We start from the raw sequence: 15630 nt of genomic DNA, 5'->3' as shown, positions 1-15630 counted from the left end.
ATTACTTTCATAAAAATTTAAAAAGAAAAAGAGGAGTCAGAGAAAGAAAAATGAAATTGTCAGAAAAATTTAGAAGTTTTATCAAGTGAAATGTAGAAAAGATAAGTTGTGCTTACTTTTGTTGTTGTTCATTCCAAATATTTATGGATTACACTAGCTGAAATGAATTAAGAGACTCAGTAGAAAACATTGCCAAGAATAAAAAACAATTTGAGTAAACAATGAAAAGTTTACAGGTTACTCTGTCACAAAATACTTTGTTAATTCACTACCCGGCAGCAACACACATTACCAAAGCTGGCTTCTGGAACGCTTTCTACCTATAGCCATTTTTGAACAATAGGTGATTGAGCTTTTAACAACACTGTTAGAATATAATGTAGCGAGTTTTACCAGAGATGTTTAAGACTACCTGGCACAAGTCAATTTCATTGTATACATGTATATACACGAGGGAGGGTGATCATAGTCTAGAAAAAAAACAGGTCTTCAGAAGTCTAGAACTTTAGTAACCTTAAATCCAAATTATTCCCTGGGTCCATCCATAATGAGAAGAAAGAAATCTACACTTGCATTTCCTCCGTCTTTAACATCTTTCTCATTTAAATGCTACTTTACTTGATTTGTGTTGTTCCCAACGTGTTAGGTGCTATGCATGACGTAGAAACGTGTTTCCTTATAGCAGGCTCCTTCAAGCACATGCTTGAGAGATTCAAATCTAATTAGAGCCTCTGAAATTATTGCGTCAGAGCCCCATCCCCTCAGAAAAAGCCCCCTTTTACACCATCAAATGAAATACCAGATTCTTTGCACTGGATTTTTTTTTTTTTTTTTTTTTTTTTTTTTTTTTTGAGACGGAGTCTCGGAGTCTCGCTCTGTGCACTGGATTTTTTTTTAAAGAAAATATTTGATTTTAAAATCAAAGAGTTCTTGGTTTTCCAGCGTTTCACTACTTGTCTTACGAGAGACCCGAGTCTCCTTTGCCAAAATGTATTTCAGTACACATTTTAAAAAATATGTGTATGTACTTAAATATATTTTGGCAAAATATATATATATATATATTCTTTTTTTAAAAGAAGATATTTGATTTTAAAATCAAAGAGTTCTTGGTTTTCCACCGTTTCACTGTCTTACTAGAGACCCGAGTCTCCTTTGTCAAAATATATTTCACTACACATTTCAAAAAATATGTGTGTGTATACTTAAATATATTTTGACGGAAGGGGTGTGTGTGTATATATATATATACATATATATGTGTATATATATATACACATATATATATGTGTGTGTGTGTATATATATACACACATATATATATATATATATATATGTCTTCGACTTATTTCCACCTAGCCTGGGGCGTATTCTGGATAGTTTCAATTGACAAAACAGGCGCTCTCCGGCCTAGGAGTGGAATCCATCCTCAGTCTTCGCAGGCTCCTCACAATTCTCCGTTTGAAGAAATGTCCCTCTCCTTCCCTTTTCTTTTCCTTCTTTACTCAGCGTCCGCCCCCGCAGCCATCTCCGCCGACCCTTTTTGTCTACGTCCCAGCGTCGCGAACCACAGCGGCGGAGGTGGAGCGGGGAGATGCGTTAGGCCGGACGGCTAAAACGCGCCGCAAAAGTAGGGGAGAGATTGCGCTGAGCCCACGCGAGCCCTGGGACGCTGGAGACAACGGGGCTCTTGGGAAGGCGCGGAGTCCGGGGAAGCAGGGCATATGCGCGTGGTCCGTGTCCGCAGAGTCTCCCCGCCTCCGCCCTCTTTCTTGGGTGGCTCTCCGCCTCGTCCACCCTCCAAGGGCCGTTGGTACATTCCTAGTGACTCCAAGCGCTTAAAAGGGGCCCGGGAGGGTGAACCCCACAGATCTGAACCTGATTTATTGCGCGCCGCATCTCCAACGAGCCCGGATCCACTGCGCTGCCAGCGGCGGGAGGGTGGGTCTCTTGCTGTCTTTGCGACGACATCCTTACGTTTTGGCACTCGAACGCTGGGTTTGTGCGTGGGTCTGCTTAGCGGTCTAGCGGGCTGTTAGGCTCCCTCGCCCCCAGCTCCTTGTTTCGCTCAGCTACTCTCACCGCAGCCCAGCAGTGAGACGCGCACGCAGCCGGCTCCGCACGAGATGGAGCAGACCGAGGTGCTGAAGCCACGGACCCTGGCGGATCTGATCCGCATCCTGCACCGGCTCTTCGCCGGCGATGAGGTCAATGTAGAGGAGGTGCAGGCCATCATGGAAGCCTACGAGAGCGACCCCACCGAGTGGGCTATGTACGCCAAGTTCGACCAGTACAGGTGAGCGCGCTGCAGCCTCAAGGCCAGGCGGCGCCCACTCGCCCAGTCTGAGGAGGAATGGACGTGGGGCACGCAGCCCAATGTGACTGGCTCGGGAAGCTTGGGCCGCGCTGCGCCAGCCGCTCGCCCCTTGCTGGCGAGCCGCGGGGCTGGCACGACTCGCTTGGGGCTCCGCGGCCACAGCGCAGGCGGAAGGTGGATCATACTGGCCTTGCTGGCCTCCAGCCGGGGACTACGGGCAGGCGCTGGGAAGGGAGGTCACAGTGCGTCTGCGAGACTTTCTGTTCTCTTCTCTCCCGCAAACCCCTCTGCTTCCAAACCAGCAGTCCTCCTGCCCCTGGCCTCGGGAGCAGTGCCCACACTCCCAAGCCATCGTTAGCCCCCGGCGCGGAGATGCGGAGAGACCGCACTCAGGTTCCGGCCCGCCTGGCAGCTTAAGGAACTGTCTGGCGGTACTAGCGGAGGGTGCTCCCAGGAGAGCACTACATCAGCCGTCGGGAGAAGTGGGTGATGATGAAGAAGACAAGTCACCCACGTCAGTTCTCCGTCACTGCGCCTTCTGTCGCCTGCAACCGGGCACCTTATAGAAGGCATTTTTACTCATGTAAAATAGCTTCTTGTGGCCGTCAGCTGCCACTACGCAATTTCTGCTGTTCCCTTTCCCAAACCAACTTCCCCGACTGCGGGTTTATTCAAACCACTGCCAGGTTTCGCAAATTGAATATTCGACCGTCGTTTTTTTTCAGCCCCCCAAACGCTCTGATTTCTCTTATCCTTGGTTCTGAGCATCTACAATGTAAATTAAAGACTCCTACTTCCCAGATGTATTTGAGTGAGGTGCCCTGGTAAGCTGACTTTTTTGCAGCCCCTGCTTGGCTTGGTGATTAAGTTGAATCTGTCTACCAATCCTCCGGGGCCAGAGGTAAAATTTAATCACCCCGAAGTGTGAGAGGTTCTAGTTTTTCTGAGCAGCCAGCGCATCAGTCTTTATGGTTTTTTGGGTTTAGGGTTGGGAGAAAGGGGTAAGTGAAAGAAAATAAGGAAAGAAGTAAGTTTGTTTTTCTTGGGAGCAGGTTCTTTTAGTCACTGTTTAACAGGTAGGATATTTGGTAAAGTTTTGTTGGCATGGGCGGTTTCAACTGTATTTTAGGATTTGAAATAGAAAAAGTGAAGCCCACTAAGGATCCCATTTTTCATATACAAGTGACTTGAGGAAATTCCTTTGGCTCCTGTCAGCTCAGTTCCTGGTAGAGCACTTCTGTAGCGGTGAAAGCTATCAGAGAGTCTAGCTTTTAAATTTTCTTGCATTTGCTCCAGGTAATTGAAGATTTGTTATCGGACAGGTAGTCTTCCAGTTACCAGACACATATGAAGAATGGTAGGTAATGAAGAGGTTGAATAACTTGCACGAGGTCTTCTATCGAGTAGCAGGGTTAGCATTATTGTTCCAGAGCCTACACTCTAAACCACTATTAAACCAGGACAGGTTGTAACCATTTTTAATCTTTAATCTTTAGAACAAGTGTATTTTCAAGAACCTTGAAGTAGTCTTGATTGACAAACTCTAAACCTTTTGAAGGGCAACCAGTCGGGTTGATTGGTCTTTTCACAGATATCTGAAGTACAGCTCATTAACATAATGGATGTAGTCCTGAGCAGGCAGTTGTGGGAAGACAGGAGATGGGAGAGAATTCAATTCTACAGTATTTTTTGCGTTAAATAGATGCCTAGCTCTGTGAGGGATTCTGTTCTCTGACTTCGGGAGGGCCAGTGCAGAAGAATCAAGACAGAATATGCTCCAGTGTGGGCCAGGCTGTGAATTCTTTGAAAGAAGCCTTAGAGAAGCAAGAAAGATTATCCTAAGACTTGTGAGTTCCTTCTGCAGGAACTCAGTTTACTGTGAATTGAAGGTTTTGTGCACAGCTTCTTGTTAGGTCACAAAGAGCTACAAAGTAGAGAAAACTGAGGCTAAAAAGCACTTAATAGGATCGTGCTCTTCGGGCACCTGGGGGTGGGGAGGAATGGGACAGGATGGAAGGGGCATGCTAGACAAGGGTTAACTGATGACCAAGGGAACAAAAACTCCCCAAAAATGGAGTAAAGACCCCTTTTCTTTAACGTGACAGCCTAAATGAATGTCATAATTATGAAACTTTGCTAACTAGATGCTGTCAACAGTACACCTTGGACCAATGGAAACTTTGACATTGATTTTACTTTTTTCCTGGTGCTATCGTTATGGTTGTGGTTTGCAGTTTGTTGGTGGTGGTGCTGGTGGTGGTGGCTGGTTGTGGTATGTGTGTCTGTGTGTATGTGTTTGCCAGTTACTGGTTTCTCCTAATTGTAAGAGGTTTAGAGGGTTCTTTACTTCACTAATGTAGTCTTCTTTGTTCTGGTACTTAGATCAACCCCCACAGAAGACTTTTCATTATAAGGGCCTTTGAATGTGGTTTGTGTCTAGGCTTTAGTGAAACTAAGAATTCTATTTAATGAAATCTTGTTTCTCAAGTCCTGATTTAGCTACAGGCAGAAAAAGAAAAAAAAAAAATACAATAACAACATTCTTGCCTGAACCAGTAATGCACTTTGGAAATATTTTTCTATGAGAAACTTACTCCAGCAGTTTGAGGCCGTCACATTGAGAAACATGCAATTTCAGTTTTTTTCCTGTTATTTTTCCCGTGCCATTAATTAAAACTGAGCAGCTACCTCTGTAAATGCAGCAGTTCAAAATTAACTGTGAAAAAGGATTTTTCATTTATGTTGGATTTCTAATTAGAAAACTGCATGCAAAATTGCTTAGAGGGGGAAATGTTAACATTTGTGAATAAATGGTACTTGGTGACACACTTTTTCCAGTGCTTGTTTCAGCAACCAAATTAAAACTTCTGAATATATTGGTTTTTTTTTTTTTTTTTAGGTATACCCGAAATCTTGTGGATCAAGGAAACGGAAAATTTAATCTGATGATTCTCTGTTGGGGTGAAGGACATGGCAGGTAAAATAACTATTCATTCACAGATATTTATTACAGCATGTGTTCTAGCATATGAAAAGTATAGTACCAGGCTAGCCACAGGCCTTACAAGTACTAACAAATCTCTTTTTTTGTTTTTATTTATTTATTTATGTTTTTTGAGACGGCGTTTCGCTCTTGTTGCCCAGGCTGGAGTGCAATGGCACAATCTTGGCTCACTGCAACCTCATCTCCCGGGTTCAAGTGATTCTCCTGCCTCAGCCTCCTGAGTAGCTGGGATTACAGGCATGCACCACCCTGCCTGGCTAATTTTGTATTTTTAGTAGAAACGGGGTTTCACTATGCTGGTTAGGCTGGTCTCGAACTCCTGACTTCAGGTGATCCACCCACCTCGACATCCCAAAGTGCTGGGATTACAGGTATGAGCCACCACACCCAGCCCTCATTTTCTAATTACTTGTTCATAATGTTCCCTAATCCCAACAAAAATTCTCATGAGAGTTAGCACAGGGCATTCACGCATACACCACACATATTAAAAGCAGCCCCCAAAATGAATAGTAAATCAAAGGAGGTAAGTAACCCCCTTAAGTTAACCATACTCTGTTTTCTATGGAGTTAAATTTTATGTGAAATTGTGTTTACACTTCAGATTTGTGGTGGTTGAGGTGTGTAAACAATCGTGGGACCAAAGACCAAAGGATGGAGAAGCTAGAAAAGCATTGCAAATTCAGAAAATTGCTTTCTACTTCAAGTTAATTATTTAGTTTCTTTACTGAAAAGGCAGTTTATACTGTTTCCTTGAAACTTAGCTCCTTAATTTGTCTTTAGTTTCACGTTTGACAGTCTTATTATCAACTAAGTATTACTATCTCAGTCTTTTGAGAATGGTAAAAGCAATAATTTAGATCCATTTTTATGAAAGGAAACATGAATTTATAAGTGTTTAGAAAGTAGGTCTGTAGAGTGCATTTATTTACTCATATGGAATGAAGTGTTTCCATTCATTCTCTCAATATTTTTGAAAGCACATTATGTCCGGAGTGGGACTAGGCTCCGTGGATTTAGGAAACAAATTCTTTTTATGGTACATATATAGATTAATAAAATTCAGTATATGAAATGAATACCCAAAATGTATAAAGATACATATATTTTAATTAACCCTGTAACCACGACTGCCTCATATACTTAAATACTATTTACTCTAAGATTGCATAAATAAATCTTTTGTTTCCTCAAATCCAATTAACTTTCTCCCACCAATGTTGGAAGGTAATCACAGGTAGAGCACTCTAAATTGGCACAGTGTTAACATTTTATGTACAGTATAACTTTAGGATGGTAATACACATACAGATACCTTCTCTCCTTACAGCTCGCCAAAGGAAGGAGAAAAGAGAAAAGCCTTGGGGAAAAAAACATTAAATGTTAAGTGGATCTTCTCAATGTGGTACAATTACTATGGATGATTGTCTTAATCCTTTCTAAAATTTCTCTAATGTACTTTCATAATCAAATTCTAGCCCAGTTTAAGTGAGTTATATGTATTTGGGGGAAGATAAAATGTTGCTGGTTTTGTGTTTCTATTATCAAAGTAGTATAACAAAGTTAATAAAACTGTTCTTTAGTAGGGGTATGCATCAAAATTGTACTTTTTATATGAATTGATATAGATGACATATTATTACTTTACCCTGAACATTGTTGAACTGTAAATTGATAACATTTTTAAAATTCAGCTGAAATGGATTTTGGCTGGGGAGATGGTTTATTGATGGTATGTAGGTGTCAGTTCTGGGAAGACTGTTAAGTGCAGGTCTGGACACTAGACCATCTACTGAGTTCGATTGTCATTTTGTGTACATGTAGCAGTATTCATGATCATACCAACTCCCACTGCTTTCTGAAGATGCTACAGGGAAATCTAAAGGAGACATTATTTGCCTGGCCTGACAAAAAATCCAATGAGATGGTCAAGAAGTCTGAAAGAGTCTTGAGGGAAAACCAGTGTGCCTACATCAATGGTAACATCTTATTCTTTTTCTAAGGGCAAGTGGGAAGAACCATGACCTTTTGTCTGAAATATTGGTTACTTATACTTTTTATGCAGTAAAACCTGGATCATGAGTCATGATTTAAAATACTTTGGAAATGACTTAAACATTAAACCTGGGTTGGAATCACTTATTGAAAACATATGCATGCAGATTAGTATCCACTGAAAAGTCATTTACTTGCCAAGACAAGACAGTTAAAATAAAATATGAATTTACTTCAGTGGAGTCTTTCAACAAAACAGATCAAGTTGGAAACATTAGCTTTGTGTTAGAGAATAGAACAAAATGTTCTGTAACTAATTAAGAATGCTAGCTAGTCTCTCTTTTTCTAAAATACGTATAGCATACCTAAAAAGTATCCTCCAGGGAAATTTTACAAAGCACATTATTGGCTAGTGATTTATACATATCTTACCAAGATTTCATTATCTTTTCTAAATGAGATATGGGATAGCCAAATACTTTTCAAGAGAGGCAGTGATTAACTTTCATATTCCTAAAAGGAATAGTAACTTTCCAAAAAGCTCATTAAAATGTATATGAGACAGATAGTTTTTTATTCCCATTTACATATGAAGTTGCCAGTACATAGGAAGATAAAATAATTTGTCCAAGGTCACTCAGCTTCTAAGTGGCAACCAGAATTTGAATCTAAGCAATTTGATTCAAAAACCTATGCTCTTATTCAGCATGTACCCCACCTATATAAAGTATTATAGAGTTTTGGGGGACTTTTTTTGGCAAAGCTAGTTTTTTTTTTTTTCATAAATCTTACTGGCCTTGATATTTGGCCTGTATGCAAGTCACTTGCAAAGGTCAGATGGTATGGGAAGTTTTCCCTCATTCACATAACACAAGGATGTTAGTTTCCTATGTGGCAGGAAGCTCTGATTCATTTACCCAAATAATGTGAGGCTTGCTATCTATAAGGCACACCAGATTTCCAAGAACAATGTCTGTTGTCTGTATATTCACAATAAAGCCACACATCTTTCAGAATAATTACTTCCAGCTGGAGTCAGAGTGCTTGTGAAAAGAGGTCAGATCTTTAAGAATACGTAAGCTTTTTCAAGGGTCTTCAATGTAAAATCCAAAGAATCCAAACAGATAAAGAAGTGATATACATCAGGGATAAAGCCGTGGTGAGGCCTGGTATGAACTGGAGTATACAAGCCTCATACTAAGGTGACAGCAGTGGCAACCCAGCTCCAGTGAAATCAGCCTGGTTTCTTTCTCCACAGAAGTTGGAAATTCTGCATTTTATATGAAATTTTGCCAATCGGTAAAGTATTGGGTGGGATATGTTAATTATTCTGTAGACTAATTACCCAAATAACTTAAAAGCCACAAATTTTCAACCTCTGATTCTTACAGATGCAGGAGTAGGGGTGGAGATGAATAGTGATCAGGGGGAAGGATGTTTCAAGTACAAGGAAGAGCACAAGTGAAGGTACAATCGTTGTGAAAAATGGAAACTATTCCAGCATTGGGGGAAGTAAAGAAAGAAGAATGGGTTTGGTCAGTGGATTAGCAGGAGAGTAAAGTGAGCTCAGGGTATGGGCCTGCAAGACCAGCTAAAAGTAAGGACTTTGTTTGGTCAGCAGAGTTGTAATTGGGAATATCTTGATCGATTTGGTAGCAGCATGCAACATAGGGTGGAGGAGAAGGGAGGATTGGGGCAAGGAGACCTAGTTGCCTATTGTAATGGGCAAAAGGTCGACAGGGCCTGGACCTAACTGTCCTTCATAAATATCCCCAAGAAAAGTCCAGTATTACTGTGACAGAGGGTACACCATGACCATAAAGGAAAAAGAAGCAAAGATCAAAATATAATAATAAGGCCTGGATTATTAATAGGAGCTTCTCTAAAGGATGGGCAACTTGTTTTTGCAGGGTCTTTGCTTGCAGGATTGTCAGCATGCATTAGATAATGCATGAACCTGCAGTGGTGAACAGTTGTTCAAAACTATGCTTAAGCCAGTATATTATGAACGCAACAAGCTACAGGATCAAAGAATTTGCAGATCTGAGAATTAGGCCCCAGTTTCAGAAATAAGGAAAATGAAAGATCCTAGAAGGTGTGACTTGTTCAAAGATAGCTTCGCTAATTAGCTAGAAGTAGAACTTAAGTCTTCTGGTTCTATGCTTCGTTCTTTATGATGCACACTCATGGAGCTAGATCATGAAGAAAGCACAAAGCCACATGGGTTGCCTACATTAGTTACACTAAATTCATTACTTGATTAATCCTTGAAACTTTCTTGTAACTATGTAAGTTTATTAACATTTTTAATTGAGTATTTCATCTTGTTTTTTTGTTTTTGTGTGTGTGTGTGTGTGTGTGTGTGTGTGTTTAAATCTTCTTGAAGCTCTCTCTCCCAGGGCCTCTTGACTGCTTCAGCACAGATTGGTTGATCTCTAGGCCCAGGGTGAGCTGTGTTCCTGAGATTCCTTACAATGTAAGGCTTACATTCTCTCAAGCTTTCCCTTTGCTGTTTCCTGTGGCTGGATCCCCTCTTTCCTGATCTCATGATTTTTTTTCATTCTTGGTTGATGCCCTTGTTTTGGTGGAGCATATGCTCCAATGGCTTCACAAGAAAGGATTCATGGAAGGTAAATTTTTAAGACCCCATGTATTTAAAAATCTCTGTATTCAACCCTTACAACTTGATTGATAATTTAGCTAGGTATGGATTATCACCTGGTAAACATCTTCCCTCATAACCATGAGGGTAATTCCTTTGTCTTTTAGTTTCTAGTGTTCTTATCAGAAGGCTAGTGCTGGCTGGGTGTGGTGACTCACACTTCTAATCCCAGCACTTTGGGAGGCTAAGATGGAAGAATTGCTTGAGCCCAGGAGTTCAAGAACAGCCTGGGCAACATGTTGAAACCCCATCTCTACCAAAAACACAAAAATTAGCAGGGCTTGGTGGCAGGCGCCTATGTCCCAGCTACTTGGGAAGCTGAGTGAGAGGATCACTTGAGACCGGGAGGTGGAGGCTGCAGTGAGCCAAGATCCCACTGCTTTACTTCATCCTGGACAGCAGAATGAGACCTGTCTTTTTTTTTTTTTTTTTCCCCAAAAAAACAAAAACAAAACAAAGAAAAACCTGGTGCCATTCTAATTATTGAATCTTTCTATGAAACCTTTTTTTTCTTTCTAAAAACTTTTGGGACCTTCTCTTTTGGTGCCTTCTCTCTATCCCCAGTATTCTGAAATTTCATAGTGATGTGTCTTGTTTGATGACTCATTCATTGTGCTGGGTACTCAGTGGGTTTTTAAATCTGGGAGTTCATGTCCTTCAACTCAGGAAAACATTCACAGGTTATTTCTTTGAATTTATTTTAAAATTCTATTTCTGAAACTCCTATTTAGATATTAAACCTCTTGAACGGTTCCTCATTTTTTTTCTCTTTCTTTTCTATTTTCTGTCTTTGTCCTTTTGTTCTTTGAGTCTTCCTCAGCATTTCCTGCCAACTCTTTTTTGGTTTCTGTTTCTTCAACCTCTTTTTGTATTATGGTCCCTTTTATGGTATTTTCTCTTATTTCTGGGAAAAAGTTAATGATAGGCTTTTGAACACTTCCCCTGAGTAGTCTCTGTTGCAGGTTGCTTTTTTGTTTGCTCTGACCTCTGTCTTTCATACTAAAGGCCTTGCTCAAATGTCTGGTGACCTTGGCGATTTGCTAATATTTAAAAACCAAGAACAAAAAAATTAATTGGTAACCCTGAACGTGAGTGGAGCTTGTCAACTGGATTTCACTTTTTGATAGTCTGGCAGAGCCTTTTCCTTCAGGAACTTCCAGCGACAATATCTTTAAAGCTTTTTTCTTGAGCCAGTCAGATTCTCTGAGAAGCTGCTTCCTATCTTCTGCCTGGAAAGAAAAATCTTGTCTGGCAGCATTCTTGCAGCTAGGTGATGACTAAAGCAGGGATTTTTACCATTCAGTATGGAAGCTTTTGTTTAATTCATCTGTTTTTCACCTGATTGCCATCAGTCCCAAGTTGATCTCTTACACCTAGAGACTAGATCTTAGTCTGCTGCTGAAAAGAAAGAAGAGAGAGAATTGGTAAAAGGGATTGAGACTCTACTTCTTAAACAGGCTTTAAACCAGTTCTTATAAGAACAGCCCTATCTTTACCCTCATTTCCGTAAGTACCTGGTGCTGTCAATTCCTGTGCTATTTGGAGTTTCAAGATATAAATCAGGTTATTTCTTGACTTTCCCCATGGATGGCTAAGGATTTAGCTTTCTCTGCTCTGTAAAGCTGTCCATCTTACTTTCCAAGCTTTCAAATTTTTGTTAGTGTTTTCTCTTTTCCTATTTTGTCTTTGTATATTGATGTCTTTTTTATTTTTTTACTGCCATTGGAGAGGGTTTTCAGGAAGGAGCAGAGGCTAATGCATACATGTTACTTACTATCTTTAAGTACAAGTTCAATTCTAATATCTATTCCATTTGCATCAAAATTGATTCATGATCTCAGATGACTCACAGAAATTTTACCTACAGCTGTTGTCTAGGCTCCTTTATCTATTTTTCCCTCTTGGATATTGTTTAGATTCCATTGGCTTACATCGAGTAGAGAACATCAGCCATACGGAACCTGCCGTGAGCCTTCACTTGTACAGTCCACCTTTCGATACGTGCCATGCCTTTGATCAAAGAACAGGACATAAAAACAAAGTCACCATGACATTCCATAGTAAATTTGGAATCAGAACTCCATATGTGAGTATAATTTCTTCCAGGTTTGAATGCTTTGTAGGTTGGCACTATTACACTATATGTATGCAAAGAATGAGATGAGTCTTAACTCATGGGTAAGGCCCAATATATCTTGATTGTTTTATTTAACTTTAGAGACTATCTCTTCAATTTATTTTTAGAAACTTATTATGTTAGATCCAAAGATTATTTGAGAAACTTCAAAATGTGTGCTTAAAATGTTTTCATTTACTTGGGAAATAAGAGTGAAAACTATTATTTGATATAACTCTTACTGCCATAACTTACTATTCATAGGTCTAATTTGCTGGGCCAACAGGAATAAGTTGCATAGTCAACCTTTGTAAAGGTTATTCTGATGATATAACTAAAGAAAATTGTCTGTTTTGTTTGCCAAGGTTGCTTATTCTTAGAGTTGTTATGCCATTTATGCCACAAATAAGAATAAACTATACTAACAAGTTCCTCCTTGAGAAATAAGCATTTCCTACTAAAAATAAAAAGGCAAACAACACTAATATAGCAGGGCAGTCTTCTACCTCTGAAATAAGTTTGTCAGTTAGAGGAATAGTCTTTATTTAATTATCAGAATATCCAGAAATAGACAATGTGTGAAAATGGAGACCAAAACAATCCTTATGAGTCTTAGTGAAAGTACAGCCTCTGAGGGAAGCCAGGGCAGAATTTTCTCATTATCACCCCACTTCATCTTTGTCTTCCACATTCCAAACCCTAAGAGATATTCTTATTGCAGGAAAAACAAGGCTCCCTTGCCCTTGCTGAGTTTTCATACACTGCTACAAAAGCAGAACTATTTAGAACGAACTAAAATATCTTTTGTAAAGATTCTTACACAGCTTTCTTTTTTTCCCTTTTTTACAGGCAACTTCGGGCTCACTGGAGAACAATTAAGGAGCACCAAACCCTCTGAGGTTTTACTTTAAGCCTCGCTGTATGTTTGCCTTGGATAAAAAGGCTACCTACCATGTGCTATCCAGTAATGTACTTAAATAAGCCAATACTTAGATCTACTGTAAGGCAGATGCTAATTATAAGCATTAAGTAAGCAAGTAGTGCCCTCAGCTACTGCAGAAGAAAAGTCCCACTAAGGAAAAGAAAGTCTTGTGATTTTTAAAGGCAAGTTTTCAAGTGCTCTCCTAGTTCTATCCTCTGATTCCATTGAATCCATACTATGAGCGTCAGTGAGGGTTTTCATAGCTTTTGGAAATACTTTGGTCTCTGAACTGTAATTAGCAAGAAGTAAAAACAGAAACCTCAAACATCAAATGCTTGCTTTGTAACCTGGAGGACTAACCGTAGATGTCTTTAGTATACTTTGTATGTTCTTAATATTGGAAGATAATTTTGTGAATCTGTAGATTTTATTTTTTCAGTCTTACCTTACGAATTTCTTTTCTATGAATAATAGAGAGGAACTTACAGCACTCTGCCATTGGGTAATGAAAGGAAGTGCAGAGGATTTAGAAAAGTACATGCTCCCCAAACCACAACAAACCAAAACATAAACTCACGTCTGTGTCCCATGGTCATAGTCAAAGATTTTGTACGGCTAAAATTGCAAAATAATTTTAATAAAGTGGATTTGAACACAATTTGAAGTTGTCTTTCTGATTAACGTGATACAAACTTCCCATAAATCAGTTTCGTAGATTTAGATGTACAAAAGCACTGTGACAGATGCTTTTATGATGTAAGAATATGAGAGAGCCAAAAAACATTCAAAAACAACTTACCTTTTTGGACTTAATTAATATCTTCACTAGTTGGTCAGAGACACCAACCTGAGAGCCTCTGGCTGTAGTGTGGCTCAGACATGGTCAGTGTTGCCTGAAAATTGTGTGTCTATACGTGTATGTGTTTAAATATGGATTGGTTTTCAACATGTAAAAACTGGAGTTTTTGTGGAAGTTGAGGGATTCTAGCTGCTCAAAATTTGAATTATCTAGAACACTTGGTCTGCACTGCATTTTTATTGGTATTAGTTGGCTAGGCTAGGGTTTGCCTCTTAAATGGGCTGGCCCTCCAATCTGCTGCCGTCCCAAACTCACCTATTTCCATTATTTGTTACCTGCAAAGCCTGCATATGCATTCAAGTTTGCTCTTCCTGCTCTAAGCAACTTTTTTAGGAATATTTGTCATAATCTTAGAGCTTATTAATTCTGGGAATTTAGTTAGCAAAATCTTTTAAAAATAGTTTCTGTGTAGCTCATTGGTTACATTGTTTATATATCTCATATTAGTATTTATATGTTAGCTTCCTCTCATCCTTTAGAAAGATTAACACTTACTGAATGCTTACTATATATTAGGTATTGTTATAAGTTGTTTGAGCCTACTAACAATTCTGAAAAGTAACCTTATTGAATTGGTGTATTTCTGCTGCTGTATGTAGCACATTATCACAAACTTAGTGGGTTAAAGTAATGCAGATGTATTATTCTATAGCCCTGCAGAAGTCTGTTGCACAGCACTAGAATCAGTATTATAAGGGCTGCACTCCTTTCTGTAGGCTGGGCAGTATCTGTTTTCTTGTTTTGTGGGTTTCTTTTTCCCTCAGCTCCTAAAGACTGTCCAGTATTCCTTGACTTGAACATCCTTCCTCCATCTTCAAAGCCAGCAATGGTGGATTTAGTCCTTCTTCTATGTCTCATTTACTTCCCTTTTCCACTTTGAGGAACTGGACAATGTCTCCATCTCAAGATTATATCCTTAATCACATCTGAGAAGTTGTTTTGTTTTTGGCCACATGAAATAACATTTCTAGGTTCTGAGTATTAGATATCAGTGCCTTTGGAAGACCATTCTCCTGATCACAGAGTTACATCCCATTACAATATCAACCCAGAAGTCCAAAAACCTTGTCTATATATCATTCTCTAAATTAGGTGTGAGGGAGGCTCTTTTTACCATCCATCCTAGGATACAATTCCTCTCTCTATATACACATATTCAGCACGGTTAAGAAACTTGCCAAAAGGTATCAGCCAAGATATTACAGAGCTAGGATTGAAGCCAGGATTTGATCTCAAGCAGTTACCTCTAAAATTCATTCTCTTTATATTTAGGCCTTTTGATGTAAAAGAAGGCTGGGCCACCTCTCTTTTTTTTTTTTTTTTTTTTTTTTGTATCCCATTATAACAAAAAGCAAAATTATGGTATAGTTATATGTTTTATACGTATACATAAGTGCTTAATAAATAGCACCTTTAACATACATAAATGATATAATACCCTATGTATGACAATGATGGTCAAATGTAAATGTGAAGAACTTTGTGAATGTGAGGCTCAATATAGATGGCTTCACCATCCTCCCTGCCTCTGTAATTGGCCTGCTCCCTCCAGTCCATAACAACGTTTATGCAGGAGCCAATGTACTGCTTCTCCCAGAGCTTACTGTTTGCTTGGGTCACTGGGGTGTTTGCACATAAGCAAGGCAGTGATGGCATCAAGGTCTCAAGAGGATTTTGTAGGAGTGAGAAGGAATATTGAGGGCTGGAATCATACTGTTTGCTAAAGTGTAGGTGGGATGTAAAAGGGAGTGGAGA

At 39.5% G+C, this 15630-nt stretch overlaps 1 protein-coding gene across 4 annotated transcripts; it reads left to right on the top strand.

Annotated features, from left to right (window-relative positions):
* Positions 1 to 1866: 1866 nt before the first annotated feature.
* On the top strand, positions 1867 to 13674 carry CDO1 (cysteine dioxygenase type 1). 4 transcript variants are annotated; one of them, XR_012414021.1, is made up of 7 exons: positions 1867 to 2296; positions 5217 to 5294; positions 6652 to 6726; positions 7146 to 7300; positions 8708 to 8783; positions 11895 to 12064; positions 12944 to 13674. XR_012414021.1 is itself a non-coding variant. In XM_005557550.5 (6 exons), exons 1-6 carry the CDS (start codon positions 2127 to 2129, stop codon positions 12971 to 12973), a joined length of 678 nt encoding a protein of 225 aa, XP_005557607.1. In that variant the 5' UTR covers positions 1867 to 2126; the 3' UTR covers positions 12974 to 13674. The 4 variants fall into 4 exon arrangements, 2 of the variants coding, with proteins under 2 accessions (XP_005557607.1, XP_045250051.1); XR_012414022.1 differs by lacking the exon at positions 6652 to 6726; XM_005557550.5 differs by lacking the exon at positions 8708 to 8783.
* The last annotated feature ends 1956 nt before the right edge of the window (positions 13675 to 15630 follow it).

The sequence above is a fragment of the Macaca fascicularis genome, chromosome 6 (genome assembly GCF_037993035.2).
Source record: "Macaca fascicularis isolate 582-1 chromosome 6, T2T-MFA8v1.1".
Taxonomy (NCBI): domain Eukaryota; kingdom Metazoa; phylum Chordata; class Mammalia; order Primates; family Cercopithecidae; genus Macaca; species Macaca fascicularis.
This window is presented reverse-complemented; position numbering and strand designations above follow the sequence as displayed.